The sequence below is a fragment of the Garra rufa genome, chromosome 4, assembly GCF_049309525.1.
Source record: "Garra rufa chromosome 4, GarRuf1.0, whole genome shotgun sequence".
Classification (NCBI taxonomy): Eukaryota; Metazoa; Chordata; class Actinopteri; order Cypriniformes; family Cyprinidae; genus Garra; species Garra rufa.
Window position 1 is genome coordinate 27220013 of NC_133364.1, and position 20721 is coordinate 27240733.

The 20721-nt window shown below is 33.4% G+C and overlaps 2 protein-coding genes across 2 annotated transcripts in view; one reads left to right on the forward strand and one right to left on the reverse strand.

The window, feature by feature from the left end:
- The window catches only part of scyl2 (SCY1 like pseudokinase 2), a 24986-nt gene extending 13638 nt beyond the window's left edge, over positions 1-11348 (forward strand). The window contains exons 7-16 of the mRNA XM_073837813.1: positions 741-917; positions 2728-2850; positions 4005-4118; positions 4211-4343; positions 4718-4836; positions 4943-5043; positions 5258-5336; positions 5432-5524; positions 5642-5761; positions 8726-11348. Of these exons, the coding sequence (XP_073693914.1) occupies positions 741-917; positions 2728-2850; positions 4005-4118; positions 4211-4343; positions 4718-4836; positions 4943-5043; positions 5258-5336; positions 5432-5524; positions 5642-5761; positions 8726-9361 (1695 nt within the window). The 3' untranslated portion in view covers positions 9362-11348. The remainder of the gene's footprint in view (positions 1-740; positions 918-2727; positions 2851-4004; positions 4119-4210; positions 4344-4717; positions 4837-4942; positions 5044-5257; positions 5337-5431; positions 5525-5641; positions 5762-8725) is intronic.
- Positions 11349-12258: 910 nt separating this feature from the next.
- On the reverse strand, positions 12259-20318 carry LOC141333317 (uncharacterized). The gene is made up of 13 exons (XM_073838298.1): positions 20175-20318; positions 19642-19713; positions 17956-18005; positions 17636-17765; positions 17347-17497; positions 17133-17253; positions 16889-16988; positions 15208-15313; positions 14978-15083; positions 14817-14895; positions 14332-14395; positions 13921-14041; positions 12259-13843 (listed from the first exon to the last, which is right to left on the reverse strand). Exons 3-13 carry the CDS (start codon positions 17963-17965, stop codon positions 13788-13790), a joined length of 1044 nt encoding a protein of 347 aa, XP_073694399.1. The 5' UTR covers positions 17966-18005; positions 19642-19713; positions 20175-20318; the 3' UTR covers positions 12259-13787.
- Between the last annotated feature and the right edge of the window lie 403 nt (positions 20319-20721).

The following is a 20721-nucleotide window of genomic DNA, read 5'->3' on the forward strand; positions in this document are numbered from 1 at the left end:
GTGGTTTTCTTTTTAAAAATAATGTAAAATATAATTTATTCCTGTGATGAAAAGCTGAATTTTCATCATCGTTACTCCGGTATTCAGTGCCACATGATCCTTCAGAAATCATTTTAATATGCTGATTTATTATGATTTATTAGTATTGTAAACAGTTGTGCTATTTTTACTCATACTTTCTTCTTTCTTTCTCTTATTCCTTGATAAATAAAACATTAAAAAGAACAACATTTACTTAAATAAAAACAAAAAAACATTTGGCATAATAAACACCTCGTTCATTTGGGGTCAGTACATTTTTACTTTATTTCTCTCTTTTAAAGAAATTATTGCTTTTATTCAGCAAGGAAGTGTTAAATTGATAAAAAGTGATAGTAATGACTTATATTGGTAGAAAAGATTTCTATTTGAATAAATGCTGTTCATTTTAACATTTTATTCATCAGAGATTTCTGAAAAAAGTATCACAGGCTCAAAAAAATATATATTAAGCAGCACAACTGTTTCCAACATTGATAATAAAAGTAATCAGTATATTAGAATGATTTCTGAAGGATCATGTGACACTGAAGATTATTTTTTTATTTAGTTTTTATTTTAAATATCTGAATATTTGTGACGCATACCCAGAAGAAATGCACATGTCACAGGAGTCCAAAGTTCTATGTTTTTATGTTTATGTATTTTATGGCTTCATGTGTACCTAAGTTAATTGTGTCCTGTTTTTTTTTTCTCCTCAGAGAGTGGTAGTATACAGAATCCTCCCAGCACTCACATCTGAGTTTGTGAATCCTGACATGGTTCCGTTCGTCCTTCCAAATGTGCTGCTCATTGCTGAGGAGTGCACAAAGGAGGAATATGTCCGGCTCATTCTCCCAGACCTCACCCCAGTTTTCAAACAGCAGGAGCCAGTACAGGTACACACACATATACTAGTGATCCATCCCCAATTCCACACAAAGTGTTCTGTAGCAGTAAAATTAATCCATGTATTCAGGGCCTAAAACTAGCTTTTTGCCACACCTGCCAATGGCTGGTGTTTTTTTTTACCGGCCATAAAACTCTTTTTTGCAAAAAAAGATAGTTATTGCTACTACAATGACTAAACATATTTACAATGTTTTTAATTTGTCCTTTATTTTACTTGCAAGAAAAAACAACATATTTATTGATTTATTAATAAATGTTCATTAATGTTTTTGAGTTTGTGTTTTTTTTGTCCCTAAAAAGCTTGTCATTTGCATGTTTTCAAAATGTTTATCATATCAAAACTCAAAAAATGTAATTTCCAAACCTAAACTACATATTGTACAGTCATCATTAAAGGCTCTCTACCACAGTGGCCATCCTTCATAAAAAATTATATCTACCACAGTGTTATCATAGGTACAATGCAGAATGTTTCAATAGAAACATTTCAGACAAATGTATGTGAAATAGAATATTTCAAAACTTTAACCCTCAGGAGAAAATCAACCCACTGCAACAGTTTAAAATCAGCCCAATTCTGTGGGAAAAATGCAGATTTGGCAACCCTCCATCCACTACGAGCTGCATCCAAAGCGATTTAAATACTCCGCAAATTGATAGCGCAAAAATTCTATTCAATATTAAAATGTTTGAGGGAGCAGTATTAAGAAAACAGTCCCGTGCAAGGCTTTAATACAAAAACACACACAATGAATGGCATGAATACTAGACATTTTGAACGATTAAGAAATCCTGGGCCGGACACTTTTTTAGGAAAAAGAGGACGTATGGTCACCCTACTTTATCAAACTGTTTGTATCCAATTAGATTTGCTCTTATGGCAGAAAAACATGTCTTCAGAAAAGATTGTTATTTGCTTACATCAGAAACAGCGACTCTCTTTACAAACTGGCCGCTGTTCTCACTACATTGCATTGTTATAATTCGTAAGTTTTACCCGCCAATTGGCACCTGACACTGTTACATATACTCGCCAAGGCAGATTTTTACTCGCATTTGTCGTCCACTTCACATGCTAGTTCACATACTCTAGAACCAAGCTGACACTTAAGGTCCTTGCACACTAAGTCCGAAATAGTCTTTTTAAAATTTTCACACGATAAAAAAATAAATGTGACCGTCAGTCGTTCACACACTGCTTCTGAAACTTTCGTCTGTCATAAAAATTTTTTGCGTCTGTAGCAAGCATTTGGAGAGGTGTTTTGACAATTCTGAGCCATTGTGACTTTCATATTTTGACAAATATGAAAAAAGGCATTCGAAACCTTCTGACTCAGTGTGCAAGGGCCTTTAACCTTTCTGGTCCTGTCCTAAATAGCACACTTGTTGTGCACTTGCAGTCTTGTGGGCTTGCAATGGCTGCCACATGCCTGATAAATTTGGATAATTATTTTAATTAGGATAATTATTTTCTCTCCTTCATGCTGTCAGGCCAGCAACATGGTGAGTGAGGTTTGAACATTTGTCTTTGTGGTAGTTTATTTCATCGTTATATTTATATTATCATAGCTTCATAGTATTTTGGCTGCACTTGTTTGTTTCCACAGTTTCTACTGATCTTTCAATGTGTTTTTTAGGAGAATGTATGGTTGTTTTCGTTTTGTTTTTTATTTAAAATTGTTTTATTTTTCCTTTTTTTTCTTTCTTTGTTTTTCTACTGATACATGTTCAATTTTGGTTGGCTTTTTACTCTCTACAAATCATATTATTTCTTTGATTCTCTTTTTATATACCCAGATCCTGCTGATATTTCTACAAAAGATGGACCTTCTTTTGACCAAAACGCCTCCTGAAGACATCAAAAACAGTGTTCTGCCCATGGTTTACAGAGCAGTGGAGGCTCCCTCTATTCAAATACAGGTGACCACACCATAAACTTGTTTGGATGAGAAAAAATTTCAGTACCTAGGGATGTAACGGTATTACAATATCATGATTCAATAATATCGTGATATGAAGTCCACGATACAATATTTAATGCCATATTTGTACATTTGTTTTACATTTTGAAGTTAAAGTGTTCTATCTAATGCACTTTGAGAGTTCAAAATTAAGCGATCCAACCTAAGAAAACTTAAGTCAGAAAAAAGTCAGTGAAGTGACTTGTACCTGAACTTTAAAGGGGACTCAACCCTCTTTTTAGTTGTGATATACTGTTTGAGTCTAAATTACATTCACACTGGTGTTTTAGAAGCATAGTAATAGCCATATATTGTAAAACAATTGCACTGTAAAATAAATGAAAATATATACCATAGGTATATTATTTTTGCTTTACACTACAGCAGGGAAATTACAATACGTTTTTCCTAATTTTTACACTTGAAAGAGATATCTTGACTTTGGACTGCAGTAGTGTTACCCATTTAAGCCAGTAGCTGTCAGCAATTCATACTGCACTTAAGCTTTTATTTTGATGGAAACGGCAGTAGAGCTTTTATTTTAAAGGAACACTCTAGCTTCAATGAAAACCTGCTTACAAAAACGCAACTACAACTACAAATCTAGCGAAATGCTGTAATCATCTACCGCAAAAATAAAGCATAACTGGTGGCCGTTGTGTTCCCAAATGCATGCTAAACTCAAATAAACAAGTTCACTCTATTCACTGTAAACTGAGCCATTCTGAGGTGCAGAAAACATTGGATCACTAGCTGATCGGCTTTGAAAAGCGAAGTGAAAACTGTCTTGATAAAGGGATTAAGCTGTATTGTGTTTTCGGTTTTAGTTTGTTTGATAGATACTATGCCAAAGCATATCCTAATGGCCCAAAACACAATTTTAAAGACCTTTATGCTAGAATATTTAAAAAGTCTACACTTTTTGCTTGAAAGACCTATATCGTTTCATGTGACCACAATGATATCAAGACTGTTTTGTTTTCACGATACCACATTATTGATAATATCATTACATCCCTAGTAGTACATTAATTTGTAGCTCATTTATTTGAGATATTTAGGTATTTTCAAATATTAAAGTATAAAAACTGTTTTTGTTTTTTTCCTAAACAGGAACTTTGTCTGAATATCATTCCCACATTTGCCAATCTAATTGAATACCCATCCATGAAGAATGCACTTATTCCTCGTATCAAATCTACTTGTTTACAGACATCCTCACTAGCGGTTTGTATCCTCAAGAGAATATGAACGAATGATTTGGAAAAATAGTTATGAGGTTTGCTTTTCTAAAAGAAGATTAATTTCTCCGTTTTCAGGTGAGGGTGAACTCTTTGGTGTGCCTAGGCAAGATTTTAGAATACCTGGATAAATGGTTTGTCATTGATGAAATCCTACCATTCCTGCAACAAATTCCATCCAGAGAACCAGCTGTGCTCATGGGCATTCTGGGTAATTAATTTTTCATCTCACTTCACTCTTTTTCTTCACTTTATAGTGGATGACTGAGACTTTTTGTTCAGTCTGTGGTGTAAAAATGTCGTAGTTTTACTGGTAGTCCACTGTATGAAAAATGTTTGGTTATATTATGTCACAGTTTACTTTATTTTGCTATCCTCACTTACATAAATTAACTATAGTGTCCTGCAACCACTAGTAAAAAAAAATATCAAAAATTATATCTGGTGTCTGAATAACTTTTGGTTTGACGGTATATACTTACATCTTAGTCTAAATTTTTGTAATTATTCCTTATTTGAAATAGAATTTCTAACATTAAGTTTCAATTAAAAGTAATAAATATATGATGTGCTATTTTTTTTCAGGCATCTACAAGTGCACTTTCACCCATAAGAAACTTGGCATCCCAAAAGAGCACCTGGCTGGAAAGAGTTTACCTCATCTGGTGTCACTTAGTATTGATAACAACCTTAACCTTAACCAGGTAACACATAACCTCAGGGTTTTAAACTTGATTCATCGTCACTTCAGCTCAGCTGTATTGTATCCACATACTTTTTTAACTGTTTTCTGTCTCTGATGTGTTTCAGTTTAACTCTTTCATGGCTGTGATCAAGGAAATGTTGAATCGCATGGAGGCAGAGCATAAGACTAAATTAGAGCAGTTGCACATCATGCAGGAGCAGCAAAGGTGCCATTTAGTTACTTACCTTTTCATTGTTTATTGCAGTTTTTCATGTAAAGGTAATGATTTTCATGTTGTGTCTACACTTCAAATATTCTAACCACTTAAACAGGCCATCTGATAGTATTAGTATTTATTTAGTAATTCCAATATGACAAGGGAACAATATTCAAACAAACAATTGTTGACTTAAGAGGAATGTGTATTGTGTGCTTTTCAGGAGTTTAAACATTACAAGTCAGATGAACCAATTAGAGGAGACAAAGAACACACCTAGCCCGGCCACAAAAGTCAGAGATGTGAGTAAATACATTCTACAGTTGAATGTCCTGCAACCAGTTCACAGCTTGCTATGGTATTAACCGCAGTTGTGTTTTTCTATGCTTTCTAATAGATCGATGAGATCTTTGGTGGCAATTCAGGAAGTGCAGGTGTGAATGGTAAAGAGAATGGTTCACAACCATCAACTGTTTCACAACCCTCACGAGTGAGTACATCTTAAGTATTTATAATGTTTTGGCTTTGCATTGCTTAACTGTGTTTTTGTTATGAAGCTCAGTCCTGGCTGACTAACTGTACTAACTGTTGTTTGTGGTATGTTTAGGTATCTCTCACCCTCGAAGAAAAGCAGCGTTTGGCTAAAGAACAGGAACAGGCTGCTAAACTAAGAAGCCAGCAGCCATTGGCTCCACAGAGCATCAAACCAGCCACAACGACACCTCAGGTAACATGCACTGTTGAAAGGTATCATGGGAAAACCTGCTGTCACTTTCACACATGGATCTCGTTTTTGTAGTGATATTACCAGTTGCACCATAAATAGTAAGCCTCTCTCTCTCTCTCTCTCTCTCTACACACACACACACACATATGTGACCCTGGACCACAAAACCAGTCATAAGGTTAAATTTTACAAAACTGAGATGTATACATCAAGTGAAAGCTCAATAAATAAGCTTTCTATTGATGTATGGTTTGTTAGGATATGACAATATTTGGCCGAGATACATCTATTTGAAAATCTGAAATCTGAGGGTGCAAAAAAATCAAAATACTGAGAAAATCACCTTTAAAGTTGTCCAAATTAAGTTCTTATCAATGCATATTACTAATCAAAAATTACATTTTGATATATTTATAGTATGAATTTTACAAAAAATCATGGAACATGATCTTTACTTAATTTCCTAATGATTTTTGGCATAAAAGAAAAATCAATAATTTTGACCCATACAATGTATTTTTGGCTATTGCTACAAATATACCCCAGCGACTTAAAACTGCTTTTGTGGTCCAGGGTCACATATATGTATATGTATATGTGACCCTGGACCACAAAACCAGTCATAAGGTCAAATTTTACAAAACTGAGATATATATACACATCACATGAAAGCTCAATAAATAAGCTTTCTATTGATGTATGGTTTGTTAGGATAGGACAATATTTGGCCGAGATACATCTATTTGAAAATCTGAAATCTAAGGGTGCAAAAAATCAAAATACTGAGAAAATCACCTTTAAAGTTATCCAAATTAAGTTCTTATCAATGGATATTACTAATCAAAAATTACATTTTGATAGGTTTACAGTAGGAATTTTACAAAAAAATCTTCATGGAACATGATCTTTACTTAATTTCCTAATGATTTTTGACATAAAAGAAAAATGAATAATTTTGACCCATACAATGTATTTTTGGCTGTTGCTACAAATATACCCCAGCGACTTAAGACTGGTTTTGTGGTCCAGGGTCACATATGTATATGTATATAACGCCGGATAAACACATAACACTTTTAGAATTTAAAAAATACAGAAGAGGCTAAAGCACAACAGGCTTAGAAGTTATTAGAAGTCATAGCTATGAGCTTGAATTGTTAATGTTACAATGTTGTTCACTCATTGCATGAATACATGAATACAATGGGTCCTTTGTACTTTTGACCTGTAATTGGAGAAATGCTATTACATTTATCAGAAAGACTGTATGTGTTACAGCAACCAGTGATAATAGAATCTTTATGGGAAATGCAGTTACATTTTCCTGGTTAAAGTATTATCTTTTTATAATTCTTGGCATTATAGTTAAACAGACAAATCTGTTAAACTATAATGTCAAGCAATATAAATATGAAATAAAAAATCAAGCCAGTCTGCTTCCCTCCATCCAGTCTCTAAAACCGTTTTCATATTTAAATCTTTTAGAACAAATTTCTTCAGATGTTCTGGTTTGATTTAATCAATGTCTTGTAGATTTTATACTTTTTTTAATATTATTTTGCTGGCATAATTTTAAATTCTTTTTGGGTAATAATAACTTTTATTATTAAATCATTAACAAACTCTACATAATTATTAACAGATCATTAGTTTAATACATATTCAAATAGCTGAAAACACAGCATAATGTGCTTGTTAATGTTTACTAATAAACTTATGAAACATTACCTAATTGTTATTAAGAGATCATTAATTTATGTAAATTGAAATGCTTCCAACTGTCATTAAGCTTTTAATTAATATGGTCATGCACATCTTGAAAATCTACAAATGATTTTAACATGATTTTAAGCCTTTGTTAATTTAATTCTAAGGGAACATGGTTCCATTGATGTATGATATGTTAGGATAGGACAATATTTGGTCGAGATACAACTATTTCAAAATCTGGAATCTTAATGTTGTCTAAATAAAGTTCTTAGCAAAGCATATTACTAATCAAAAATAAGTTTTAATATATTTACGGTAGAAAATTTACAAAATATTCTCATGGAACATGATCTTTACTTAATATCCTAATGATTTTTGGCAGGAAAGGAAAAATCTATAATTTTGACCCATACAATTTATTTTTGGCTACTGCTACAAATATACCAATGCTATTTAAGTCTGGTTTTGTGGTCCAGGGCCACAAATATATGGCCTTTACAGACTGTGATTATGAGTTAATAATATGTTTAGTTTACATTAACTTTACATTTGTAAATTAAAAAAAAGAGCGTAATTTGTAGATTTTTTAAAAAAAAAGTGCATAATTGTAATAATCACATTTGTAAGCAAGTAATGATCTGTTAATCATTAGATAACGTTTAATAAGTACATTTAGTATACATGCATACAAGCATATTCTCTCATATTTCTAGCTATGTGAATGTTAACTAATAATCTGTTAAGCATTATATAATGTTTGTTAATGATTTAATAATGAAAGTTATTATAAGGCATTACGGTTTAAGGTTATAAATGTACATTGAATTAGGAAAATGAAAACTTTACTAGATTTACAATGTTAATAACTGGGAAAATGTGAAAGCTGTCTGTTAAAAGGGTGCATTTTGATTTTGGGACTTGTGTACACTCTTAAAAATAAAGGTGCTTTAAAAGATTCTTTACAGCGATGCCATAGAAGAACCATTTTTGGTTCCACAAAGAACCATTCAGTCAAAGGTTCTTTAAAGAACCATCTCTTACCTTTTGATAATCTGAAGAACCTTCTTTCGCTACAAAGAACCTTTTGTGAAACAGAAAGGTTCTTCAGATGTTAAAGGTTCCTTATGCAACCATTTAGACAAAAAAGGTTCTTCTATGCTATGGCATCGAGAAGTACCTTTACTTTTAAGAGTGGACTATAAAGATTCTTTTTTTCTTTTTTTTAAATTTCTTTTATTGATTTTATTGTTCAAGGCAAAGGATCTGACCAGCAGTCTTCTTAACAGCATGACATCTCTGAACAACTTCTCTTTAAACTCTGGGACGAGGACGATGCCCATGCAGGGCGGCACCATATCCTCTACCTTCCCAGCTGGACCCACCATGGGTGGAATGGGCACCATAGGCGTCAGCAATGGTTTCAACTCACCCATGGGATTCCAGACGGGGGGTATGGGAATGGGCATGAGACCTGCTGCTCCTGGCATCTACGGAGGCATGGCCACTACTACCAGCACTCCAAATTTCAGTGCCCTCACCCAGAACCAAAACCAATCCAGCAAGCCACCAGACATGTCCGCCCTAGACTCCCTCTTCACGTCTAACAAACCCAAAGTCAGCATGAACCAAATGGCCCCTAAACCGGCCCCAGGAGCCGCTGCACCTTCCCCGTGGCTCAATCAGTTTGGTACAGGCCAACCTTCCCAGACTGCACCCATACAGGCCACTCCAATGGGGATGACGGGAGTTCAAGGTGGTTTTGGAATGCAGGCAAACCCGTTCTTCAACCCTCAGAACTTCTCGCAACCTGTGGCCTCGTCAACAATGAACACTGGGATGATGAAGCAAAGCGCTTCAGTCAACAACGATCTGAAGGACCTCTTCGGATAATACATTTGCCTTTTGTTCACGTTCCTGCTTGTTTGGGAATCAAGCGAAACAACATCAGCAGCGAAGATGACACTCAAAATTTGGTTGGACGGTGTCTGTCCTTGAAAGACAGTGTTTAAACGTTATTCGGGTTTGTTTTGTCTTTTTTAGCCCTTATCTGTGGTGCACCTTTGAGGAACTTATCTAAACCAGATGGCACCAAACAAACATCATGTTTCTACCGAAAGCTTGGGCTCTTCCGCCGAATGCTTCTTCAGTCGGTGGATGCCTTGCATTCGTTGTACCGTTTGACGTAACGCGCACCCCAGAAGAAAGATTTACAAACTTAAGCACTTTTGCTTTCATTTACTTTTCGCTTGCCCCTCACATTCACCTCTCGCCTGAATGCGCTGAATTCCTCTACCGGAACAAACATCATCGATGGCCTCAGGATTTGCTGACAGTGTCTCGCAAAAGGAAGTCTCAATCGTGGGATAAGTAAAGGAAGAGGTGGTGCAGTCCATAGTTTGGGCCTGAATGAGTGTTTTTATAATGTGTTCTTTGTGTATATACTGTATCTGGTGATTATTGTTTGAGTTTCATACTGATACATGATCTACTGAGGTAAAATACCTTAAAGGAAGGACACCGTCTTCATTCTGTAGGTGCACTAAATGTAATAGAGCTAAAAAAAGGTTTAAAAAACTGTAGGGTTTGAGATGTTGCCGGGATGTTGTTAATTCTTTAAAGTGAGTTTGTGTAAAACAAAATCTATCAGCTTCATTCATGAAACAGAGCAGAATTCATTTTTGTTAAACTCTCTCTCGAGAGAGAAAAAGGGTTATATTTCATTCCAAAATCAGAATACAAAGTCAAATGCTTAATTATATAGTAATACAATAGTAAAATCTTTTTTAGTCAACATATTATTTAATTTAGCCGTATACTTAACTACTTTACAGTTTTCATTTTCTTCAAATAACACATTTTTCCTGTTACTGTAATGGTAAGATTTTTTTTATTTAAAAGACATGATAGATTACTTTTACACATTATGGTAATATGAATGACACATTTTTTTTCACACGTTATGAAATTGAGAAGATTTTTTCACAATACGGATTTGTTTTTTGCTTTATGGTAATCAGACTTAAAGAGTGTTTTGTGTTTCGTAATGAGAATTGGTGGAAAATGTCAATGCAGAAAGTTAGACTTTTTTATGCAAAGTTTGACCATTTAGATTTGGGATGAAATATGCATTTCCTATAGTTATTTGACAAAATTGCAGCTGTATATGGTAAAATGTAGCATAAAATTGAGTGCAGCATATTGTATACGACCAAGTTGTAACAGAAGTGTGTGTTTTATGAATGAAGCCTGATGCGTTTGTTTCCCTTTCTGTTCTCTGCTGTTACTTCTTGCCCTGTGTTTGTTAAAGCTGTATTATCTTGCAACGTTGTGTTTCTTGAGGAAGTTACGACTCATGCCATGGCGTTTCATTTGGTCCACTTTTTTGTTGTCTGTTATCATTGTATGAGTTTTCTGTTGTAGGAAGTGACTAAATTCCTTATCATATGATTCCATATCATGACCAAACAGACCGCTGCAACATAGCAAATCACCAAAATGTGTATTATTTCCGAAAAAACATGAATGATGTGTATAGTATATAGAGGTGAACTGCCACAGTTTTTTTAATGCTGTTGCAAGTGAATCACTTTCCTGAGGAGAATCTTTAATATCCGGACAGGTTTTATTCAAAGGGAATGCTTTTCCTGGTCTTATGAATGAGAGGCCTTATGCTGAGAGTTGTGCAATAACGGGTCTGTGATGGAGATTGTAAAAATAACTCTGTATGAGTGTTTCACTACATGCAGTTTTCAGATAGTCTGAATTAATGTAGATAAAACCGTCTGGATTGTTTTAATTTAAAATGAAAAAAATGTGAACTGGATGGTTGGTAAGATGGTGATTTTGGAATCAAATAAATTGATTATTTAAAGGGTAATACCTCTCGCTTCATTCATTTATTTGTGCTTTGAAGTTTTAATTGAAGCATATGGAGCATATAAATCATTATAAGATAATTTTACAAGCATATGTTATTTATTTGACCAAAATAAGGGGGATCATACAAAGTGCATGCTTTTTTTTATTTTATTTAGTACTGACCTGAATAAGACATTTCACATAAAAGACGTTTACAAAAAGTCCTTTAGGTCCCACAGATTTGTTGTTTTTTTCAGCATTTTTGTATATTTGAATGCTTTTTAACAATGACTGTATGATATTGAGATCCATCTTTTCACACTGAGGACAACTGAGGGACTTATGTGCAACTATTACAGAAGGTTCAAATGTTCAGTGATGTTTCAGAAGGAAAAACGATGCATTAAGAGCCAGGGGTGTACATGTTTGAACAGAATGAAGATGTGTGGATTTTTCCAAAAATATCATACTTTTTTCTATTAGTACTTCCCTTCAAAAGCTACGGAAAGTACATGTCCCCCAGAAGACAAAATAAGTTAAATTTACCATGAAAGTTTTCACCCCCCGGGTCTTAATGCATTGTTTTTTCTTCTGAAGCATGAAGGCGTTTGAACCTTTTTCTAATAGTTGCATATGAGTATGGTGCAGATAATATTTCAAATTATATTTTTATATTTGACATTTGAATAATTTGAAATTCATATTTTTTTCTTGTTTTTTTTATTATTTTTAATTCATCTGGAAGGGTGTGCTTCATTGTCATGAAAATAATGTTGCAATGATTTTTTTTTAATAATTTAAGTCATCTTCATTTGTACTTCAAGAAAATAAGAAATTAAGAAAATTTGTTAAATATACAGAAATATAGGAAGATTTTTTTTGTTGTCCTTAAAAATAGAACAAAGTCTATAGTAAATTCACTCTATGCATTGATTTTTAAAAAGATTTATTTAATTATTCTAATAAACATGCAAGTCATGAAAAACAGTGAAAATGAAACCCTGAATGGATTATTAGCACTTACTGTAAACATGTTTAATTGTTCCTATTCTTTGTATGTTAATAATAATACATAATGATGCATACAATTAATAGGCAGTTAAAAAAAAAAAAACATTGCACAGACATGAATGTAGAAAACCATCATAAAGACATTGCACAGCAAATGCAATCTTCAAAAAATCATAGCAAATGCATTGAAAAAGTATAAAGAATAAAAAGAGAAATAGATTCAAGAACATAATCATCATGAGAACCACTTTATGGCAATTAATAAAACAATATAGGCACATGGGTTAGCATTGGACAAAGTGAACATCATTTTCAAATTTCGATATTTAGTTTCATGATAAACTCTTAAAAAGAAAGTTTCTTTATTGGCATCAATAGTTTCAAGAAGAACCTTAAAAATACATCCATGGAAGCCTTCAAATGCAGACAAAGCTTTTTATAGTGGAAAAGTTTGTTTAGATTTTTAAATTTTCTTCAAAATGGTTCATTTATGAACCGTTTACTGAAAAGATAAAAAGACTTGGAGCTTTTTTTATTTAGGAGTGTATTTTCGCATTTTCTGGGAATGGCCAGCAGACATTGTGTGAACCGGTGTCCTGAGATCGTTCATAAACAGTTGAAGTCAAAAGTTTACATATACCTTGCATAATCAACCAAATGTTTTACAAATTATTTTACCAAAATAAGAAGGATCATACAAAATGACCTGAATAAGATATTTCACATAGTAGACATTTACATACAGTCCACAAGAGAAGTATAAGTTTTTTTTTTGTTTTATAAAAATGACCCTGTTCAAAAGTTTTCATACACTTTATTCTTAATACAGTGTTATTACCTGATTATTTTTTTTTTGTTTGTTTGTTTAGTGATAGTTGTTCATGAGTCCCTTGTTTGTCCTGAACAGTTAAGCTGCCTGCTGTTCTTCAGAAAAATCCTTCAGGTCCCACAAATTCTTTGGTTTTTCAGCATTTTTGTGTATTTGAACCCTTTCCAATAATGACTATGATTTTGAGATCCATCTTTTCACACTTTTTGAATTTGAAGACCAGGGTAAATTTAACTTATTTTGTCTTCTGGGAAACATTTAAGTATCTTCTGTAGCTTCTGAAGGGCAGTACTAAATTTTAACAAATCGGATATTTAGGCAAAAAAAGAAAAATGAAGACCCCTGGCTCTTAATGCATATTTTTTCCTTCGGAACATCAGTTAGCATTCGAACCTTCTGTAATAGTCTGTTGTCCCTCAGTTAGACTATATGTAAAGGTCTTTTATGTAAAATATCTTATTCTGGTCAGTACTAAATAAAAAATAACATGCATTTTGTATGATCCCTCTAATTTTGGTAAAATTATGAACATTTAGCAGATTCTGCAAGGTGTATGTAAACTTTTGACTTAGTAAAATATTAAAGTAAGCATAAGAAGAGGCAGGTGAGGTCTTATTGCTAAAGGCGGCGTACAGGTCTCCTGGTGTTAGTGGACAGGTTGATCTGGGACATGTCTGCAACAAAACACAAGTAACTTGAAGTCATTTGTACTTGATAACATGTATTTCTGTTAGTTTGTGCATTCACACACCTGGGAAGTCTAGCTCATAGCTGAATCTGCCTGCTCTGAAACTCATTTTGCCAGTGGAGTCCTGCTGGTACTGCGCTTCAATATCTTGACTTGACACACTGCAACTTCCCCTAGAACCACCCTACACAAACACAAAGTCCAAGTTTATGACGCATAAGGTAAAAGGTCTGACTGTCTAAGTGTTGTGCAAGAACGCAAGTTAAAATGTCTCAGAAAGTAAGCAGCATGACAGCTACATTAAGCATATAATTGTGTAAACGCCTGCTTATTTTTGGAATGAAACACCTGGATACAGTTATGGAATTAGTTCACTAGCAAGATACCACCTAATAAGCCCCCACTTAAGAAAATCTGCAAACAACCTTTAAAATAATAATAAATGTACATAAAAAGAGGTTTGTAAAGGTTTACTTTAATATAATCCATCCATTGGCCATCCATGTCCTTGAACTGCCAGCGAACTTGTGGCAATGTACTGCGATCAGAGAACAAACATTAAAACAAAAGATTTTTTTGTAATGCACACATAACATCAATAATAAAACCATTATTTTATTTTATTTCATTTTACAGAAGCAATCCTTTTAAAGACAATATTTTCAGACTTTCTTAACTATGAAATATGGAAGCAAAATACAAATATAAAAAAGGTAACTGTGAATTTTAGTTTGTATCTCACAATTCTGACTATTTTCACTGAATTCTGAGTTTACATCTCTCAATTAATTTTTTTCCCTTCAATGTTTTAGACACCTAACATGTACATGCAGAATTCGGGAAAAAATATAGTATTGTGAGATTTGAACTTGTAATTCTGAAGGAAAAAAAAAGTCATAATTCTAAGACAAAATGTTACCTTTTTATATAAATTTCCTCTTTTATGAATGGAATAATACCTGTTTGTTTGCTGGATTCCACTGGCGGTTCTCCTGACAGTTCTTTTTGTACCATATTTATTGTTCACTTGATACATTCCTGTAGACAGATATTTAAATACATGTCATACTGCAGACTTCTGTATCTGAGAATTTTGTTTTACTGACTTGTTTTATCTTACCACTAAAGTAAAGAGTGTAAGTGAATCGTCTGACTGTGAATGAAACTTGGCACTGCGGGTTGAGCTGATACAACCTTTCAATTTCTGCACTATCCAATGAACATCCCTGAAGGCACACAAAAAAAAAGTCCCATGAGCTATTTGGTTTAAACGTCAAGTTCGCATTAACTTTGGCTTGATTTGGATGTGATAACAATGTTGTTTGGTTGAGTACAGACACTAGAACTTACTGGTTTCTGGTACTCGGTCCAAATACCCTCATCACCCATAAACTCCCAGATGAAGTGAGAAGAAGAATTTGTAGGGTTTGCAGAGGGAGATGCCACAATTGGTGAACTACATGTGAAAAAAAATGTTTGTCGACAAATATGTTTTATAGATATAGGGAATTTTTCATGAAAAATGTTAATTAATAATAATAAAACATAAATAGTTAATTAAAGGAGTAGTTCACTTTCAGAACAAAAATTTACAGATAACGTACTCACCCCCTTGTCATCCAAGATGTTCATGTCTTTCTTTCTTCAGTCGCAAAGAAATGATGTTTTTTGAGGAAAACATTTCAGGATTTCTCTCCATATAATGGACTTCTATGGTGCCCCCAAGTTTGAACTTCCAAAATGCAGTTTAAATGCAGCTTCAAAGGACTCTAAATGATCCCAGCCGAGGAAGAAGGGTCTTATCTAGCAAAACGATCGGTTATTTTCTAAAAACATTAACAATTTTTTTTTTTAGAAAAGAACTGATCGTTTTGCTAAATAAGACCCTTCTTTCCTCGGCTGTGATCCTTTAGAGCTGTATTTTGAAAGTTCAAACTCGAGGGCACCATAGAAGTCCATTATATGGAAAGAAATCCTGAAATGTTTTCCTCAAAAAACATCATTTCCCTTACGACTGAAGAAAGAAAGTCATGAACATCTTGGATGACAAGGGGGTGAGTACAATATCTGTACATTTTTGTTCTGAAAGTGAACTATTACTTTAAAACATACAAATAGTTGATCATACAGTTGGTTAAACACATCATACATAATTGTTGTAAATGTACAAAGAATTTATATTATGAAAAATGTATATTATTACAAAATATTGTAGGTTGACTTCTTGAAGTGTAAACACTGTGATTTAAAGCATTTTAACATAAATGCCACTTACAATTTTTGTAAGAATAGGTTTACACACACAAAAAATTAGCTAATTTGTTAAATTTTTTTTAACAAAGAAATTTTGTAAAACAATTCTAACATAATTGTAGCCTTAAAATTATTTATACTACCAGTCAAAAGATTTGTAAAAGTTGTTTTTAAAGAAGTCTCTTCTGCTCACCAAGCCTGCATTTATTTGATTCAAAGTAGAGCAAAAACAGTAAAACAAAATTATAGAAATTAATACTTTTATTTAGCAAGGGTGCTTAAATTGATCAAAAGTGATGATAAAGACATTTACAAGTTACAAAAGATTTCTTTTTTAGATAAATGCTGTTCTTCTGAACTTTCTATTTATCAAAGAAACCTGAAAAAATTATTCTCAGCTGTTTTCAACATAATAATAAATGTTTCTTTGAGCGGCAAATCAGAATATTAGAATGATTTCTAGGGATCATGTGACTGGAGTAATGATGCTAAAAATTCAGCTTTGAAATCACAGGAATAAATTACATTTTAAAATACTTTCAAATAGATTTTAAATAATACAAATATTTCAAAATTTTACAGTTTTTGCTGTACTTTGAATCAAATAAATGCTAGCTTGGTGAGCAAAGAGACTTCTTCAACTTAAACTGTTCAAAAACTTTTGACTAGTAGTGTACATACGAATACATTTACAAACTATTTACACAGTATTCTTCTATTTCATGCACAAAGCTAAACCAGAGGCAATAGATCACAGCTAGAACTAATAAAGCGATACCTGTTTTGAGTAATGCTGTTGTCCGTTAGTACTTGTTTAAATTTTGGCCGCCGTCTCACTTTCCTCAACATGCATGTGGACAGATTGATTTGAGTCATGGCTAAAACAAAAACAACAACAACAACAAAAACCCCACATGAAAACAATTTCTAACACTGGAAGGTTAGCAGTTTTTCATTTCAAGAGAAGTACACTAAAATGTTGTGTCATAGCCATGAAGTTCAGTCTTGTTTGTTCTACTTACCACTGAAGTCCACCTTGTAAGTTGTGTTTCCTACAGTAAACTGGACTGTGCTGCTTGGGTTTCTGTTGTACTTCTGCTCTATAAAATCACTGGTAATCGAGGATGACCTCCCACCTGATCCCTACAGAAATTTTGGAGAAAACAAAATAAAAATGTGTTATATTTGGCGTATGCTGGTTTAGGCAGCTGCATGGTCCAAAATGAATATACTTACCTGAGATCCATATTCACACCAGCGATGGTTGTCTTTGTAGTACCAGCCTATTACTTCTTTCTGGTTGTAGGACAGCAGCGTATTACGCCGTATATTGAGGTTATTTTGAGGTCCATCGACTATCATTTCATCAAAGTCAATATAGACAGGCCTGTGGAGTGAATGGAAAAGGCTTAAATTTAAAAATGTAACAATATATTTTTAATTTAACTGGTAGCGTATTATGATAATAATGCTTAATACTTTAAAATATTGATAAGATAATTGCCATAAATAAACACCAACTCACCCCATGTTGAGGTGGATGGTGATCCCATTTGCTCCTGGCTGACAGTAATGGGCCTCGATAACAAAATCATTAAAGATCAAAACCCACTGATTTCCATTATACAGCTGCCACTCGAAGTGATTACCTGAGGCTTTAAATGAATGAATGAATGAATGACTGAATGAATCAAAGAATGAAAGCAATGCAATGCAATGAAATGAAAAATAAGCAATCGGTCAATCACTCAGTATGGAAACAACTTTGGGAATGTTCTTTTCCGATAGGTTCTACAGAAACAGAAACCAACACAAAATTATACTTAAATAAATGAACAGACCTACCTGTTGCCATGTTGTTAGATAATGCTGTTATTTCTCCCGTATGTGTTCCCCTAAAGTGAGTTTTTAATACAAACATTAACATTTTTATTGTTCTGTTTTATAAATACTACTTTTAACATGTCAGCAAAGCATGTTGGGGAAAGTTACCTTTAAAAGTAATGCATTACAATTACAATATTGCGTTACTCCATTAAAAAGTAATTAATTGAGTTACTTGTGCTACTTTTTGTCACCTGGGCTGGGCTTGTTTATTTATTTTTTAATAACAAGAAACCCAAAAGTTATATTTATACGGTAAAGGCCCTTTCACACGAAGGAAGTGTCTCTGTCTTTGCACCTCACTCCCATTTTCTCTCAACACTGGGACAGGAGAGGTTTCATTAATAAATGGGAAAACAAAGTGACTCAGATGTTTTGTCGTAAATTTAAAAGTAACGCGGTAATTGCAATGCGTTACCCGCAACACTGAAGCGAAGTATGGAGACAGTCCTCGCTGCAGCCTGTAGCGCGATGACGTAGCTGGATCAGGTCCAATACGTACTGGACGTTGTAACGCGCATGCGCGGTGGTTTGCTTTGCTGATATTTCAATATATGATCAGTTTGTACATTGAATCTAATGTTTAATGTTGTTTTTTTCCCCCCATATATGTACATGCCCTGCTGACATTGGGTTCTGCTTCAATTTGCTGATCAATGTAGATTACTGTAATTAAAGAAGGAATTCTTACCAGTCAAAATATCATTAAGCACACTATTTTTTTGACATCTGACAAGATTATTATTATTATTTTTTTTTTACTGGTGGTGTTATTATTTTTCCATTTCCCTTGAATGTGTACTGGTATTTCAAGTATTTTACATACCTTATTGTATTGTAACTTTAGGATTAAAATGACATAGAGACATATTTTTAAAATGACACATAAAATGACATATTTTTGCTTCCACTCAACAATAAATATGACCTGAATAAAATGGCTTCATTTTAATATGTTGTATATACAACAACAAAATAATACTTGACAAATAGCTCTAAAAAAGCTCTAAAGTTATGCAATTTAAAACTTTAAAATAGTAACGTTTTGCATGTGTGTAGAGAGCATCACATCACAACATAAGCATCACATTTGTGTAAATTATTATTCATTAATTATTACTTATTAATTTTCATCACTACTAGTACACAGGTTAGAATATTATCACAATACAATATTGTCCCTTTAAACCAGCGCACGCGTATTATATTCAGAGATCGCTACTTCATTTGTCTATGACGTCGGCAAAACAAACCACTTATTTATTACCACCATTTATTATTTTAAAAAAGAGGTTCAACAGTATATCCAAACTATTTCATCATCCAAAAATGTTAAGGCTTCTAAAACTATCAATTTCTTTCATCTTTTTAATTTATATTGTTTAAGGTTTTGTTTTGTATTTATTTATTTTTATTATATACATGTATAATGCTGACATTTTTGTACTTTTGTGCTTTGTACCTTGGCAATAAACAAAACAAAAAAAAAACGTCCAGTACGTATTGGACCTGATCCAACTACGTCATCGCGCTACAGCCTGCAGCGAGGACCTCTTGGAAGTATGTGAAAAATGCCACTGGATCAAACGAATAATCTACAATTACAAGATTCAAAAAGGTAAATTACTGAGTAATAGTGTCACCTACCTAAAGCATAACAGCTGACTTCATATTCAAGGTCATAATTCATAGTTCCTCTTGTTTTAATTCATGTTCACACTGTAAACAAAGAGACATCATACATTTGTATGACTATATTCAGTCGAACTTGAAACGTTTCCTGTTTCCAGTTTACGTGTTAAAGTAGGACACTGCACAGTTCCATCTCAAGCTAAAACTATACAATTTAATGAAATATGTTCCTCAAGTAACACGGAGTTGACTAAGGGTTGGGTTGACTTATTTACATAGACCCCAAAATCTTTGAGCTCAGTGACATGAAACCCTTGCTTCACCATTAACCATTTTCAAGTAACACCTAATGGATATTTCATTAGCAATGAAAACATAATACACGATTGTCGCAAATAAGGGTTCGACCATTTAATAAAACGTCACTTAACATGCTACCTGTTTTATAGAAGCACCCAACATTCTAGCTGTTATTAGACGCTTTCAGAATTGTTCAGTAAGGTCGTGTAAATATGAATGTAAAATACATGAATGTTTGCTCTACTTACCAAATATAGTTCCTAGACACGAATACATCGATAGCATATTAAACACCTAAACAACGCAAATGTCAAATAAACGTATTGTCGAACGTTCTGTCAGGAAACAATTTAAAGTGCTCGACAGCTGAACTACTGGAACTGCTGACCCAGTTTCGGTTTCTTTTTACCGTCTTGTCTCGTGATTTACAAAACAAGCTTCGCTACCAATGATCAATGTGAACCAACTGGATGTTTTGTGCGTAGGCTATCTTTCAGTGCCTATAAAGCAAGTTTCAAAAGACGTGCTTGGCGTTAATATCTGTACTGTATCGTTTATTTATCCTTAGGGCACTTTTATAACTTATAATTATTTCAAACTCGAATGTCCACCACACCCTGTAATGGTTTTAGTGTACTTGTTTAAGAAGAACAAAACAGTGAAGAACATGCTTGAAATACTAGATATTTTGAGGAAAAAACATGGAAAATCAAGGTTAATTACACAATTTGTAAGTATTTACCTTTGTGTATATAATATACATAAAGTACTTAACTTTAGCCAAGGCAAATGAAT

Excerpts from the sequence above, each read along its gene's own strand:
- LOC141333317 (XM_073838298.1), bottom strand. Across the intron at positions 17,498-17,635 it reads ACCATCCACCTCAACATGGG|GCCTGTCTATATTGACTTTG; the intron begins GTGAGTTGGTGT and ends TTCACTCCACAG. Across the intron at positions 13,844-13,920 it reads CTATGAGCTAGACTTCCCAG|ACATGTCCCAGATCAACCTG; the intron begins GTGTGTGAATGC and ends GTTTTGTTGCAG.